At 34.5% G+C, this 15,939-nt stretch overlaps 1 protein-coding gene across 3 annotated transcripts in view; it reads left to right on the top strand.

Annotated features, from left to right (window-relative positions):
• DENND4A (DENN domain containing 4A) overlaps window positions 1–15,939 on the top strand; it is a gene marked incomplete at its 5' end in the record, with an annotated part of 95,358 nt that overhangs the window by 17,446 nt on the left and 61,973 nt on the right. For all 3 annotated transcript variants that reach the window (XM_082849099.1, XM_082849098.1, XM_082849097.1), the window contains 5 exons: window positions 7,540–7,609; window positions 9,176–9,345; window positions 10,164–10,405; window positions 13,865–13,931; window positions 15,314–15,372. In XM_082849099.1, coding sequence (XP_082705225.1) covers window positions 7,540–7,609; window positions 9,176–9,345; window positions 10,164–10,405; window positions 13,865–13,931; window positions 15,314–15,372 — 608 coding nt within the window. The remainder of the gene's footprint in view (window positions 1–7,539; window positions 7,610–9,175; window positions 9,346–10,163; window positions 10,406–13,864; window positions 13,932–15,313; window positions 15,373–15,939) is intronic.

Raw genomic sequence — 15,939 nt, 5'->3', positions numbered from 1 at the left:
TGTAAATATTTATGCACCCAACGTAGGAGCACCTCAATACATAAGGCAAATACTAACAGCCATAAAAGGGGAAATTGACAGTAACACATTCATAGTAGGGGACTTTAACACCCCACTTTCACCAGTGGACAGATCATCCAAAATGAAAATAAATAAGGAAACACAAGCTTTAAATGATACATTAAACAAGATGGACTTAATTGATATTTATAGGACATTCCATCCAGAAACAACAGAATACACTTTCTTCTCAAGTGCTCATGGAACATTCTCCAGGATAGATCATATCTTGGGTCACAAATCAAGCCTTGGTAAATTTAAGAAAATTGAAATCGTATCAAGCATCTTTTCCGACCACATCACTATGAGACTAGATATCAATTACAGGAAAAAATCTGTAAAAAATACGAATGCATGGAGGCTGAACAATACACTAGTTAATAACCAAGAGATCGCTGAAGAAATCAAAGAGGAAATCAAAAAATACCTAGATACAAATGACAATGGAAACATGATGACCCAAAACCTATAGGATGCAGCAAAAGCAGTTCTAAGAGGGAAGTTTATAGCAATACAATCCTACCTTAAGAGACAAGAAACATCTCAAATAAACAACCTAATCTTACACCTAAAACACTTAGAGAAAGAAGAACAAAAAACCCCCAAACTTAGCAGAAAGAAAGAACTCATAAGATCAGATCAGAAATAAATGAAAAAGAAATGAAGGTAACGATAGCGAAGATCAATAAAACTAAAAGCTGATTCTTTGAGAAGATAAAGAAAATTGATAAACCATTAGCCAGACTCATCAAGAAAAAAAGGGAGAAGACTCAAATCAATAGAACTAGAAATGAAAAAGGAGAAGTAACAACTGACACTGCAGAAATACAGAGGATAATGAGAGATTACTAAAAGCAACTATATGCCAATAAAATGGACAACCTGGGGACTTCCCTGGTGGCGCAGTGGTTAAGAATCTGCCTGCTAGTGCAGTGGACACAGGTTCGATCCCTGGTCTGGGAAGAGCCCACATGCCACGGAGTAACTAAGCCCGTGCGCCACAACTACTGAGCCTGCACTCTAGAGCCCACAAGCCACAACTACTGAGCCCGTGTGCCACAACTACTGAAGCCCGCACACCTAGAGCCCATGCTCCCCAACAAGAGAAGCCACCGCAATGAGAAGCCCACGCACTGCAATGAAGAGTAGCCCCCACTTGCCGCAACTACAGAACGCCCACGTGGGGCAATGAAGACCCAATACAGCCAAAGATAAATAAACTAAAATCAATAAATTTATTTTAAAAAAATGGACAACCTGGAAAAAATGGACAAATTCTTAGAAATGCATAACCTTCCAAGACTGAACCAGGAAGAAATAGAAAATATGAACAGAGCAATCACAAGCACTGAAATTGAAACTGTGATTAAAAATCTTCCAACAAACAAAAGCCCAGGACCAGATGGCTTCACAGGCGAATTCTGTCAAACATTTAGAGAAGAGCTAACACCTATCCTTCTCAAACTCTTCCAAAATGTAGCAGAGGGAGGAACACACCCAAACTCTACTAGGCCACCATCACCCTGATACCAAAACCAGACAAAGATGTCAGAAAGAAAGACACCTACAGGCCAATATCACTGATGAATATAGATGCAAAAATCCTCAAAATACTAGCAAACAGAATCCAACAGCACATTAAAAGGATCATACACCATGATCAAGTGGGGTTTATCCCAGGAATGCAAGGATTCTTCAATATACGCAAATCAATGTGATACACCATATTAACAAATCAAAGGAGAAAAACCGTATGATCATCTCAATAGATGCAGAGAAAGGTTTTGACAAAATTCAACACCCATTTATGATAAAAATCCTCCAGAAAGTAGGCATAGAGGGAACTTACCTCAACATAATAAAGGCCATATATGACAAATCCACAGCCAACATCGTCCTCAGTGGTGAAAAACTGAAACCATTTCCACTACGATCAGGAACAAGACAAGGTTGCCCACTCTCACCACTATTATTCAACATAGTTTTGGAAGTTTTAGCCACCGCAATCAGAGAAGAAAAAGAAATAAAAGGAATCCAAATTGGAAAAGAAGAAGTAAAGCTGTCATTTTGCAGATGACATGTTACTATACATAGAGAATCCTAAAGATGCCACCGGACAACTACTAGAGCTAATCAATGAATTTGGTGAAGTAGCAGGATACAAAATTAATGCACAGAAATCTCTGGCATTCCTATACACTAATGTTGAAAAATCTGAAAGAGAAATTAAGGAAACACTCCCATTTACCATTGCAACAAAATGAATAAAATATCTAGGAATAAACCTACCTAAGGAGACAAAACACCTGTATGCAGAAAATTATAAGACACTGATGAAAGAAATTAAAGATGATACCAACAAATGGAGAGATATACCATGTTCTTGGATTGGAAGAATCAACATAGTGAAAATGACTGTACTGCCCAAAGCAATCTACAGTTACAATGCAATCCCTATCAAACTACCACTGACATTTTTCACAGAACTAGAACAAAAAATTTCACAATTTGTTTGAGACACAAAAGACCCCGAATAGCCAAAGCAATCTTGAGAATGAAAAACAGAGCTAGAGGAATCAGGCTCCCTTACTTCAGACTATACTACAAAGCTACAGTAATCAAGACAGTATGTTACTGGCACAAAAACAAATATAGATCAGTGGAACAGGTTAGAAATCCCAGAGATAAACCCACACACATATTGTCACCTTATCTTTGATAAAGGAGGCAAGAATATACAGTGGAGAAAATACAGCCTCTTCAATAAGTGGTGCTGGGAGAACTAGACAGCTACATGTAAAAGAATGAAATTAGAACACGCCCTTACACCATACACAAAAATAAACTCAAAATGGATTAAAGACCTAAATGTAAGGGCAGACACTATCAAACTCTTAGAGGAAAACATAGGCACAACATTCCATGACATAAATCACAGCAAGATCTTTTTTGATGCACCTCCTAGAGTAATGGAAATAAAAACAAAAATAAACAAATGGGACCTAATGAAACTTAAAAACTTTTGCACAGCAAAGGAAAGCATAAACAAAATGAAAAGACAACCCTCAGAATGGGAGAAAATATTTGCAAATGAAGCACCTGACAAAGGATTAATCTCCAAAACTTATAAGCAGCTCATGCAGCTCAATATCAAGAAAACAAACAACCCAATCCAAAAATGGGCAGAAGACCTAAATAGACATTTCGCCAGAGAACATATACAGATTACCAACAAACACATGAAAGAATGCTCAAAATCATTAATCATTAGAGAAATGCAAATCAGAACTACAATGTGATATCATCTCACACCAGTCAGAATGGCCATCATCCAAAAATCTAGAAACAATAAATGCTGCAGAGGGTGTAGAGAAAGGGAACCCTCTTGCAATGTTGGTGGGAATGTAAATTGATACAGCCACTATGGAGAACACTATGGAGGTTCCTTAAAAAACTAAAAATAGAACTACCATACGACCCAGCAATCCCACTACTGGGCGTATACCCTGAGAAAACTATAATTCAAAAAGAGTCATGTACCACAATGTTCATTGCAGCTCTATTACAATAGCCAGGACATGGAAGCAACCTAAGTGTCCATCAACAGATGAATGGATAAAGAAGATGTGGCACATATATACAATGGAATATTACTCAGCCATAAAAAGAAATTAAATTGAGTTATCTTTAGTAAGGTGGGTGGTCCTAGAGTCTGTCATACAGAGTGAAGTAAGTTAGAAAGATAAAAACAAATACCATATGCCAGCACATATATATGGAATCTTAAAAAAAAAAATCATGAAGAACCTTGGGGCAAGACAGGATTAAAGACACAGACCTACTAGGGAATGGATTTGAGGATACGGGGAGTGGGGAAGGTTAAGCTGGGGCAAAGTGAGAGAGTGGCATGGACATACATACACTACCAAATGTAAAATAGATAGCTAGTGGGAAGCAGCCGCATAGCACAGGGAGATCAGCTCGGTGCTTTGTGACCACCTAGAGGGGTGAGAGGGAGGGAGACGCAAGAGGGAAGAGATATGGGGATATATGTATATGTATAACTGATTCACTTTGTTATAAAGCAGAAACTAACACACCATTGTAAAGCAATTATACTCCAATAAAGATGTTAAAAAAAAAAAAGGCAAGGGGCCTTCCCTGGTGGTGCAGTGTTCAAGAATCCACCTGCCAACTCAGGGGACGTGTGTTTGAGCCCTAGTCTGGAAGATCCCACAGGCTACAGAGCAACTAAGCCCGTGGGCCACAACTACTGCGCCTGCACTGTAGAGCCCGCAAGCCACAGCTGCTGAGCCCATGCACCTAGAACTTGTGCTCCGCAACAAGATTAGCCACCACAATGAGAAGCCGGAGCACCACAACAAAGAGTAGCCTCTGCTCGCAGCAACTAGAGAAAGCCTGCGTGCAGCAACCAAGACCCGATGCAGACAAAATTAAAAAATAATAAATATATTTTTAAAAATAAAAGCTTGTGGCAAAAGTTTTCAAGAATTACTAGTTTTTTAACCTTTGAACCATAAGCCTTAAGTGATTTGGACTTTGATTGATTTAGAATAGAACAGGAATATTTTAGAGCTGGAAGAGAACTTAAGAGTGTCATATGGTCCAAAACTGCAAAAATGTGTAGTTAAGGATATTTAGTCCAGGTGCTTTGATTTGCACAGCAAATTTTTGGCTAATTTGGGACTTTCTCCTCAGTTTTTAACTCATTGAGAGTATTTTTTTAATATTCTCTACAAGTGGCTCTTGTTTTACAACTTTTCAGGAATGTCAGTGTTTGATTTAGCAAGTTGATTTAGAAAAGTGGAGTTATTTACAAACCAAGTAGTTAAATCATGCACGTAATTCCAGAAGAAAGGTTTTTGCCATGGCAAACCACAGTGCGGATATTTTATGGGTTAAATGTTTAAAGTATTTTAAGAACAATGGCTCTTCCTACTTTCTTTTTTGCTGAACCTTTGTATAAGAAGAAATTTAGAAGAAGCTTCTTGTATCCTTGGCTCTTTTCTTCCAGAGCCCTTCTAACTTTTACTTTAAGTCTTTGTTTTTTATTTTAGGATATTCCTTTCGGTTTCTACGGTATCCACATGGTCATATATAGTTCCTTTTTTATCATCACAAAAGTTATTGAAGGTTATTTTGTTATCTTTACAAATTTGGCTTATTGGGAACTGGAGTTGAGATTGCAATACAGGACCCTTTATAAATTTTTTACCCACCAGATAAACTAAAAGTCCAGTTTGCCTACATTCATAATATCCACTTGAATTTTATACATCCATTCTTTTGATGCAAAAATATTGAAATGTTTATTAAAAAATAAAATCCCAACAGAGCAATGAGCATAACTTAATGTCCTAAATAAGTTAGGATTTAACATACTAACCTGCTGGGGACATACTAAAAATGTTTAAGAAAGTGGAAAATTTCTAGATGATGAGCCAACTTATTGTATCATTGTTCATAATAATCCCCCCAAAAGGAAACAACCTAAATGTCCCTCAGTAGGGGAATGGATAAAAGAAACTGTTTCTTTCATTAATGGAATACTATCCAGCGGTTCAGATGAAGCAAGTAGATCTGTATCAACGTAACTAATTCTCAAAATCATTTTGATGAGTGAGAAAGCAAGCCATAAAGGAGTATATTCAGCGCATCACCATTTATTAAAGTCATAAAGCATACAAAACATCTTTACGTACTTAAAGATGTGTATATTTACGTAGTAGAAATTTTTAAAATGCATGTGAATGAAATGCACTAGCTTCAGGCTAGTAGTTAGAGGACAGAAAGGGATGGAAGGTGATGCCTCAATCTCTAGAGGACAGAAAGGGATGGAAGATGAGGTTTTAGTTAAATCTGTAATTTTTTTGTTTCTTTATAAATTAAAATATCGGAAGCAAATAAGGTCATTGTTAACATTTGTTAAAACTAGGGGGTGAGTAAATGGGTGTTTGTTATGGTAATCTCTTAATATTTAAAAAATGTATTTCTTAAAATAAGTGTATTTTTTTAATATATTTGTTCTCAGTGCTAAGTATCTGTCCTCATGTACTGGTCCATGCAGGCACTCTCCATCATGTATGCACAAACACATCCCCTCACATTCATTCCTTTAACAAGTATTTATTAAGTATTTCTACATAATAGGCACTGTTTTGGGTGCTAGATACAGCAGTGGACAAAACAAAGCCCTTACCATCATGGAGCTTATGTTCTAGTGGTGGGAGGCAGATAATAAATTAGAGAATATACAATATGCCCAGTGGTGGTAAGTGCTATCTATGCATGGAAAAAAGAAAAAAAACCAACAAACAAACAGATAGAGGCAGTAGGGAGGACTGGGGAGGGTAGAGACTTGTTACTGTATGTAAGGTGATGAAAGGAAGGCTGTCTAATGAAGTGACATTTGAGTTGAGGCCTGAAGGAGGTGAGGAAATGTGCTCTGTGAATGTATCTGTCACCACCTCATGTCAAGTGGTGACATCTCCTAAGTTACATATCCGTTTCAGACTTCTCACCTTACCTCCATTTGACTCTATGCTTGGATGTCTAATAGATGTTTCAAACTTAAGATGTCTAAAACTCCTTTTCTTTGCCCCCAGATTTGCTTTACCCATAGTCTTCTTCATCTCATTTGTAGCTGGGACTAGGAATTTGAGACTCTTTGAAGAGTGGCTGTTATTTAAAGGCGTGGTACTAAATAGATGAGATCATTTAGAGAAAGTAAAGAAAAGATCACATTTAATGATCAGGAAAAGAGAGGGGATGCTACAGGGGAGATTGAGGACTGGCCAGAGATTTGGTGGCGAGGGACCCAGGAGAGCGTGATGCCTCAAAAGCCAAGACAGGAAAATGTTTCAGGAAGGGAGTCGTTAGTGGTATCAAAATCTGCTGAGAGGTTGAAAAAGATGAAGACTGGGAATCAGCTGTTACATTTGGCATCATTAAAGTCATTAAAGTGTTCTTTTAAAAAAATGATGGGATTAAAACCTGGTTTGGAATGGATTCATGAAAGAATAGGAAATAAGGAAATGGATATGGCAAATTACAACTCTTGAGTTTTGGTATAAAGAACTGGGGAAAATTTGTCAATATCTGAAAGGTGTTGTGGAATCAAAAGAAAGGTCTACATACACGAGTAGGTATTTCTTTTTATCATTTCTGCCCAGAGTTGGGGCTTAGAATAAAATCTAAATTTTTGTGGTTTAGTTTTGTTTTAAAGGGTCGTTATCCTCATGTTATTGCTATCGCAAGGGGAAAATATGTTACATTTTACTTCTGAAAGAAAATTAGGCAATAACTCCAATAAAATGTTGACAAAATAACCAAGTGAAAATAGAAAGAAATCTGTCACTACATCTTAGGAAATACATACCGGAGAGATCAAAGAGATTCCATTTTATTAAGTTACTACCTTTTACAATTTAATGATATTTCCTTTTTTTTTTAATTCAGTGGGGATCAGCAGTGTACTTATGTTATAAAAAATCGGTGGCAAAGACTAACACTATATCTTACAAAGCTGGTAAGTATAATTTTTCATGGAATACTTTATAAATGTATTATGGGGCCAATAAGATTAAAGAAAAAAAACAAAATCTGTCTTACGATGTGTTAGTGTCAGGACTGGGACTATAACCCATGTCTTTTGATTGTTTTGTCTTCATCCATACTTTATTGGCTGCTTAATGGAATATTAATTTTAAAAGAAGGCAAGGTTTTTAAAATATTAGGTTTAAGTAAATAACTAATAAGTAGGTATCGTTCTCTTTAAGTTTTTAAATCAGTAGAAAATGTGGAAAAGTATTTATTGTCCTTTTAAATTAATGTTTCCTTAATATTTATATTAAATTTAATCAAATCTATAATTCATATGTAATTATATTTGAAAATAATCTGAAATATTATAAACTAACTTGTAATTTTATAATACATAGTTGAATTGCCAGAAACCTCAAAATATCAAATTATGTACAAGAGTGCAGATTCAACCTTTTAAAAAATAAATTTTTAAAGTTAGTGTCCTAGACTCCTAACTTCTTCTACCTGTGATTTTCTGGGGTCCATAGTTCATCGCTATTTCTATAGTTACTTAAAGGCTATACCGTTACTTCATGAGTTGAGAAAGTAATGGAGAGTTAACCGTAAATCCTCATGGGATTAACTGGCTGGCTGGCATATAATTAGAGAATTTTAGAACTGCCTTGGACCTCTGTATCTAGTTCATCTCACTTTATAGTTGAGAAAACCAGAGACATATAGGTACATGATTTGTCCAAAGTCAAACAGATATTAGTGTTGCAGACCAACCACTCATATTCTTAGTTTATCATTTTGTATTTAACATCATGTCTGGTGATGGTTTCCACTTGACTTTAAGGGTTCAAGGTCAGGGAACCTATTTTCTGTTTCTAGTCCCACAAAATCCAGGACAAGAGTCTTCTCTGAGGGTTTGTTAGGTAGAAGATACCCGGACTACTCTCTAGACTAGTCTGTTTAACATGAAATAATAAGGCACTTGAAACTCTATTTTCATGTAATCTGGGATTATTCAGAAGCTGGGGTTAAGCTGATACTATTTTAAAGACATTGTAAATATGTGACTTCTATTTTTTTGTGTATTTTTCTTGTATTTGTCCTAGAAGTTATATATATAGTCCTATAGAATATCTATTTTAATGTGTCAAAAAAACCCTAAGGGAAAGTTATTGAAAGCTAGTGAAGTGGATATATGCATTTGAATATTTCAAAAAAAAAATAGTATGTTCATATGCTTTAAGGCAGTGTGACCACAAAATGAATTTTTAGGAGTGTGTTTATATTTGTGTATGTTGCTTTAGAATAATCTTTTCTTGTTTACCTTACTAGCCTTTGTGGATGAAACTTGATAAATATTACGTAGTTAATATGAATAGTTTGAGGATTAAAATCTATATGAATCCTACTAAAGTATTCAGAGTTACTTAGTGAACATATATGTAACATATATGTCTTCCAAAAGTGTTAAATAATAAAGCATTTTAGCATCATTCCAATTATGAGCGCCTAAATTCAAGACATGATGAGCTAATATTTATTATTGTTTTTATAGGTCTAATTTGTAGATACCCTCAAGAAGATTATGAGTCATTCTCACTCCCAGAATCTGTTCCCCTATTTTGTTTACCAATGGGTGCAACTATTGAATGTTGGCCATCAAATAGCAAATACCCTCTCCCTGTATTTTCTACATTTGTGTTAACTGGAGCCTCAGCTGAAAAGGTACTATATGTTTAACAAATGATATCTGCAAATTTCTTGTACATTTTCTAGTCTTAAGTTTCATATGCAGGAACAATAGAAAAAAATAACTGGTTAAATTGAATCTATTACGCGCACCTTTTCCACTTTGTTAAAATAACTATATCCAGAGACATAGGAAAAGAGAATTTCATTCTGTCCCATATACCCAAGTGCTTTTTTTGTGAATATAGTGAAAGATTTTTTTCATCATCAAATGATGATCCTTCATTGCTTCATTTTCTGTGGTATAAAAACTTTAAAGTAATACTAAAAACATTATTAAATATGCAGTGTTATTTAGAATCATAAACTGTTATATTGTTGGAATGGACTTTGGAAATCATCTAGTCTAACATCTTCATTTTATATATTGGGAAATTGAGGTCTAGAGAAATTCAGTGAATTGTCTGAAGTTGGAATTTGTATTTCCTTATCTAAAATTCTGTCCCACTCTTTATTAAATAATTATTTTCAATAACTTTCCTATAGAGAATATTGATACAGTTGCTTTTACTCTTTATAAAACAAATGCAATTTAATTAAAACACCTTTTTTTTCCCAATAATGAGACATGAGAGTTGTGCTGTGTAGTTTTGTTGTTGTTGTTGTCGATGTAGTACTTCAAGAAAGCAAGAGTGTTATCTCTTCACCACTGGGTTTCTGGTACCTGGCACCTTGCTTGACTCATAGGCACATAATGACTCCTAATATAGCTCATCCATTAAATATTTAACTAATGATGTGATTGGAATAAATGATATAAGGCATATTTATCAAATATATTACTTGTTTTCCAGGTCTATGGTGCTGCTATTCAGTTTTATGAACCATACTCCGAAGAGAATCTCACAGAAAAACAGAGATTTCTTTTGGGTTTAGCATCATCAGCAGATGAGACGTCTGATAGTTCCAAGACAATTCACACTAGTAAATGCATCTGTCTTCTCTCTCACTGGCCTTTTTTTGATGCATTCAGGAAGTTTCTGACTTTTCTATATCGTTATTCCATCTCTGGGCCTCATGTCCTTCCAATTGAGAAGTAAGTTAGAAGCCTTTTTGGTTCTAAATTTGGCAGCTCTTTCCATTATGTGTGGTGTATTTGTACTGGTAATTGAGTAAATTTTATTTGGAAGCTAGATTTTTCAAGAGAAAAAAAGTTTGGTTGATTCAGTTCTCTATTATACCTACAGTTTTGTTATTTTAGATAATTTTATCTCTAACAAAATGAAATAAATGTTTCATCTTTTTGATACTCTTGTGAAGTTTGGAGATCCTAATTAGCGGGTTTTTTTTACAGGTTTTGTTAATCCTTATTTTACGTGTAATTTGGGTTTATATGGACCTTTAAAATATTCCTTACTATTTTTAGATATGAATTTAAAGGAAATATTAGATAAACGTATTTTTTATTCTTTTTAAAATTTTTGTGATTTACTTTAAGATCACTAAAACTGAATAATCTTTAATGTAGTAAGGTTTGACACAAATGAGATCTAAACATCACCACTGTCTATTTGACTATTGTTTATTTTATATCATCTGTCACTTAAGCTCTTTTGTGTTCTTAGGCAGAATTCTGTGATTCTAATGACAGTTGAAAGTGATAGAATTATTATAAGAACATTCAATGTAAAATATTACTTTATAATTTTTCCTTGCAGTTTTCTGCCTGCATCTCAGTATTCTAATCCACCAGTTCTCAAATTTTTTGGTCTCAGGACCACTTTATACTCTTAAAAATGAAGACTCTCCCCCAAAGAGCTTTTTTTTTAATGTGTTATATCTATTAATATTTACTACATTAGAAATTAAAACAGAGAACTTCAAAAATATTTATTAATTTATTTTAAAAAATGATAAACCCATTACATGTTATCATAAATATCTTTTTTTTTAATAACCATTTCCTAAAACAAAAAAATTAGGAAGAAGAGGCATTGTTTTACATTTTTTGCAAATCTCTAATGTCTGGCTTAATTGAACGTAACTAGGTTCTCATTTTATCTTATTTTAATTTTTTTGGCCATGCGGCATGTGGGATCTTAGTTCCCCAACCAGGCATGGAACCCATGCCCCCTGTATTGGGAGCACGGAGTCTTAACCACTGGACTACCAGGGAAGTCCCATAGCTAGGTTCTCATATATGCTTGTGCTTTCAGTCTGTTGCAATATGTTGTTTTGGTTGACGTAATGAAAAAAACATGGCCTCACACAAATATGTATGTGGAAAAGGGAGGGCATTTGAATAGTCTTTTCAGAAAATTGTGGATTTTCTTTTTTGACAGTGCACCAAAACTTGGCAAGTATAGTTTGTTATAGGCTACTGTCAATGTGGAATCTGAAACTTTAGTGATGAACTTTCTCTGTTACAGTAAAATCTATTGGTTTATCTCTTTGAGTGGAACTTTTATACATGTGTGATTTTGTAGCATCATACATTCGTCATTTGGAAAATACTGGTTCACTGAGTTAACATAGATACATCTCGCTATCAAAATTTAAAAATCAGATTTGTGAATATAACCACCTACATCAGAAAACTTTTTGAGTATTGAGAAATTGTCAAGTTTATGGTAGCAAGATTCTAATTTTCACTTGAAAGCTTGAATTTATTTACTTATTTGTTTGTTTGTTCCTCCTTTGGGGTAACTGAGAAAAAGGTTTTAGTATTCCATTTTGATTTCTCCCTTGGCTTTTTAAAAACAGCTTTATTGAAATATAATTCACATATCACACAGTTTACCCATTTAAATTAGTATACAATTCAATGTTTTTTTAAAACACGCATTCACAGGGTGTACAACCATTACCAAAATCTAATTTTAGAACATTTTCATCCCCTAAAAGAAACCCCATACCATTAGGTGTCCTGCCCCATTCCCCGCTCATCCACTCAGCTCTAAGCAACTTACGTGGTCTTCTTTGACTGGATCCTTTCATCTTTTCGTAATGTTTCCAAGGTTCATCCATACTGTAGCATGTGACAGTACTACATTTCTTTTTATTGGAAAGCTTGAATTTAATTATTGGCAACAAGTACTGTAAGTTATTTTTCTTGAAGCAGTAGCCTCACTTTGTTCATTTTAATGTAGAAAATATCTACTGAATACCCACATTGGATAATGTTAATATGTCTTTTGTTCTTTCAAGGAAAAATGGCATTCTGTGGGAACACAGCAAAACAAAAACAGCTAATTCACTCACAACTCAGTCACACAAGTGCTCTTCCTGAAGACAAACATCATACTCCTGTATGCAGCAGAAGTGCTTTATGCATTCTTCCCCTTTCATCACACAGATTATTTATAAGTATACACTGCAGAGTCAAAATTTAATAAAATTAATAGTATTTACTGCTTCATCCGAGACATTCTTAAGTGAAACTGAATACAACAGCTACAGTTCAGTGCCACTCCCTTGATTCATAGTAAGGGGCAGCAGTTTTATCCGCAATGGCTTTTGCACCATCAGTGCAAATATCAACACAGTGGAAATGGCAAATGGTGTCTTTAAAAAGTAGCTTTGACCTTGCATATTCTCCCTGAATGGGTCTTGGGGATCTTTAGGTATTCATGGATCACACTTTGTTTTCTGCTATTCTAACTACTTCACATAATGAAAGCAGATATGTGTCCTCTGGAACTCATTCCCCTTATCTTTTTGTTCTTAGATTGTGAGTATCTTAATAGTAGAAACTGGTAGTATATGGCTTTTTAAAAAATAATTCCCAACATGTCTGGCAGTATCTTATATATAGCAGGCAGTCAAAACATGTTTGTAAAAAATTAATAATTTTCTCTTCTGATGTTTTGTATCCAGTTGAAATTATCTCAGTTCTGAAACCAAGATGATTTGGAAATAGTTAAAAAGTAATAGAGAAATAAAATAACTCATTCCTTAAAAAAGGATTGTTCACTATTGTTGCCTTTTTTCTTTTCCATGGTGTTCAAAACAAAACCCATCAATCTAGCTTTTTATCTGTTCTCTTCTGGGGAAAAAACCATAAAATCAGTAATAGAATTTTTAACCTATTGTTAATAGAAAGTATATTGTTAATGTTTTAGAAACAGTTAAACTCTTTCATTTTTCTGTAGTACTCAGTGGTTGCTTCATTTTTTAAATATGAGCAATTGATTAAAAGTATATGCAAGAATTAGCTTGTTTGGTAATGTCCACATCTCTGATACGTTGTTTGTTATCTTCTTAGGGAGAGGGAGAAGTTACAGTGGCTTTTCAGACATTAATAGCACAAACGTTATTGAATGTGAGAAAGTATTAATATGAAAAGTTTGTGGGTGGGTTTAGATAGAAGCAACTTTCCTGGGACAAATGATTTTTGGTTGTTGTTTGTTCACTTGCTTTTGTAGTAGCAGGGATTTTGAAATTATAGGTACACAGAGCTTTTGACTCAACCTGGACTTGTGGTGACATGTTGACCTTTATTAGCATATGGTATTCACTTTGGAATCAATCAGGTGTTTGTTTGTTTGTTTTTAAGGCATATTTCTCATTTTATGCATAAAGTTCCTTTTCCATCTCCTCAGAGACCACGGATTTTAGTTCAGGTAAGATTTTCATGATGTAAGTGCTTAGTTAAATAATTATTGACTCTGTCAAAATGTACCATAAGAATAACAATTTTATATGGGTAAAAAAATCAAATGAAATCAAAAGAGAACCAGATACTGTTTTACGTTGGAGTTTGGACCCTTATGGTTTCATTAACGGCCTCCCAGACAGACATCTAATGTTTCCTCTTAGATAAAGTGTTGCAGAGTTAAAGAAGTAGACAGCAGTAGATGTTTTGAACACGTAAAAAGGCACTGCTTTCCCTAAATTTATTCTTGGTATTTGAACATTTGTGCCTTTGGCACTTATTCCCTAAGTTAAATGTATTAGAAGACATAAAAGAAAAAGCTTTCATATACTGCAGGAAGAATTGCTCATATCTTTGTGAGAGGAGGAAGTTTAAAGTGAACATCAATTATTTTCCCCATCTCTTTTCCCTGTTGACTTTATCTTTAGTCTTCTGTTTACATTTCTTTTTTGTCTATGCTCTTTATATGTAAGTTGTCTTTTGAATCTATTTAATCAGGATTTTTGAAGTGATTTTGAGAAACTATTTCATGTATTATCACTATATGTGCCTTGTATTTATCACAGCCCTTAATGGAGTATCATTCAAAATTAGAAATCATTTATAAATAGATATTTGCAAATTTGTATAAATCTGCATAAAATTTTAAATGTAGATTAAATTAATTGCATTAATATATTGATACAGATTAAATGTCTAGAAAAATATCATTTTGATAAGCTTTATAAGTAGTCTGCATATCTACATATCATCCCAAGTTACGTCTTGTTATTTGGTGCCAGAATACATATAGCACACTCAGTTTGAATACACATAAAAGATATGTTTTATAGCAGAAGTTGGCAAGTTTTTTATGTTGAGGCCGAAACAGTGTTTCAGTCTTTACAGTAAAGGCCATACTGTCTCTCTGGAAACTACGCAGGTCTGCTTTCAAAGCACCTATAGGTAACACGTAAACAAATGTGCATGGCTTAGTTTTAATAAGACTTTATTTATAAAAGCAGGTGGCCTGTGGATTTGCCTTGAGGCCATAGGTTTGCTAACTCTGGTTTTACTGTATTAAATGAATAATTTAGTCTTTCGATACAGATTTGTTAAATGGCATCAGGGAAATGTTGAGAAACAGAAGAAAAGAGATAGGATTCAGAGTAAGAAGAGTTAGTAGTTAGAAGAGGTCAGTCATCAGGACATATTTTTCAGAATCTTAGTGATATAGATGGTTCCTATACTGGTGAATGGGGATATTGAAACTTTATGGGCATCGTCTATATATATATGGTTTTTTCTGGAAGGTGGTGTTTTAAAGTTCATCTTTATATTTCAAATACTTTATTTTAAATCTATTTTCAGTTATCACCACATGATAATCTGATTCTCAGTCAGCCTGTTTCTTCACCTCTTCCGCTAAGGCAAGTAAAATTTCATTTGTGTTTCTCTAAATGTAGTGTGAGCTAAAGTAACATTCAAGTATTTTCTCTCTTTCCTGGGGAAAATTGCAAGTGTCGATGGAAATACTTCTCATTTAGTTGTTTCTTACCTAAATTTCTTTTACTTAACAGTGAGATTAAAGGTCTTAAAGAGCACAGAAAAACTTTTACAATAGTGTTTGGTATTTTGTGTATCCATTTATTATGATTAAGTACATGCAACTACATAAATACGTATCTATGTCTGTAGATTATGAAAACAATTTTTTTTAGCTTTAAATATCCTCTGAAGAACATTCAAATGCAATTAATTTTAAATTTAACCCCCAAATAAAAAGTTATTTATAAATACTAGCCCATGGAATAGAATAATGTATTTCATCACCTTAAAAGTTCAGAGAGGGCTTCCCTGGTGGCGCAGTGGTTGAGAATCTGCCTGCTAATCAGGGGACACGGGTTCGAGCCCTGGCCTGGGAGGATCCCACATGCCGCAGAGCAACTAGGCCCATGAGCCACAACTACTGAGCCTGTGCGTCTGGAGCCTGTGCT

This window comes from Leucopleurus acutus (genome assembly GCF_964270905.1).
Source record: "Leucopleurus acutus genome assembly, chromosome: 1".
NCBI classification, from domain to species: domain Eukaryota; kingdom Metazoa; phylum Chordata; class Mammalia; order Artiodactyla; family Delphinidae; genus Leucopleurus; species Leucopleurus acutus.
This window is presented reverse-complemented; position numbering and strand designations above follow the sequence as displayed.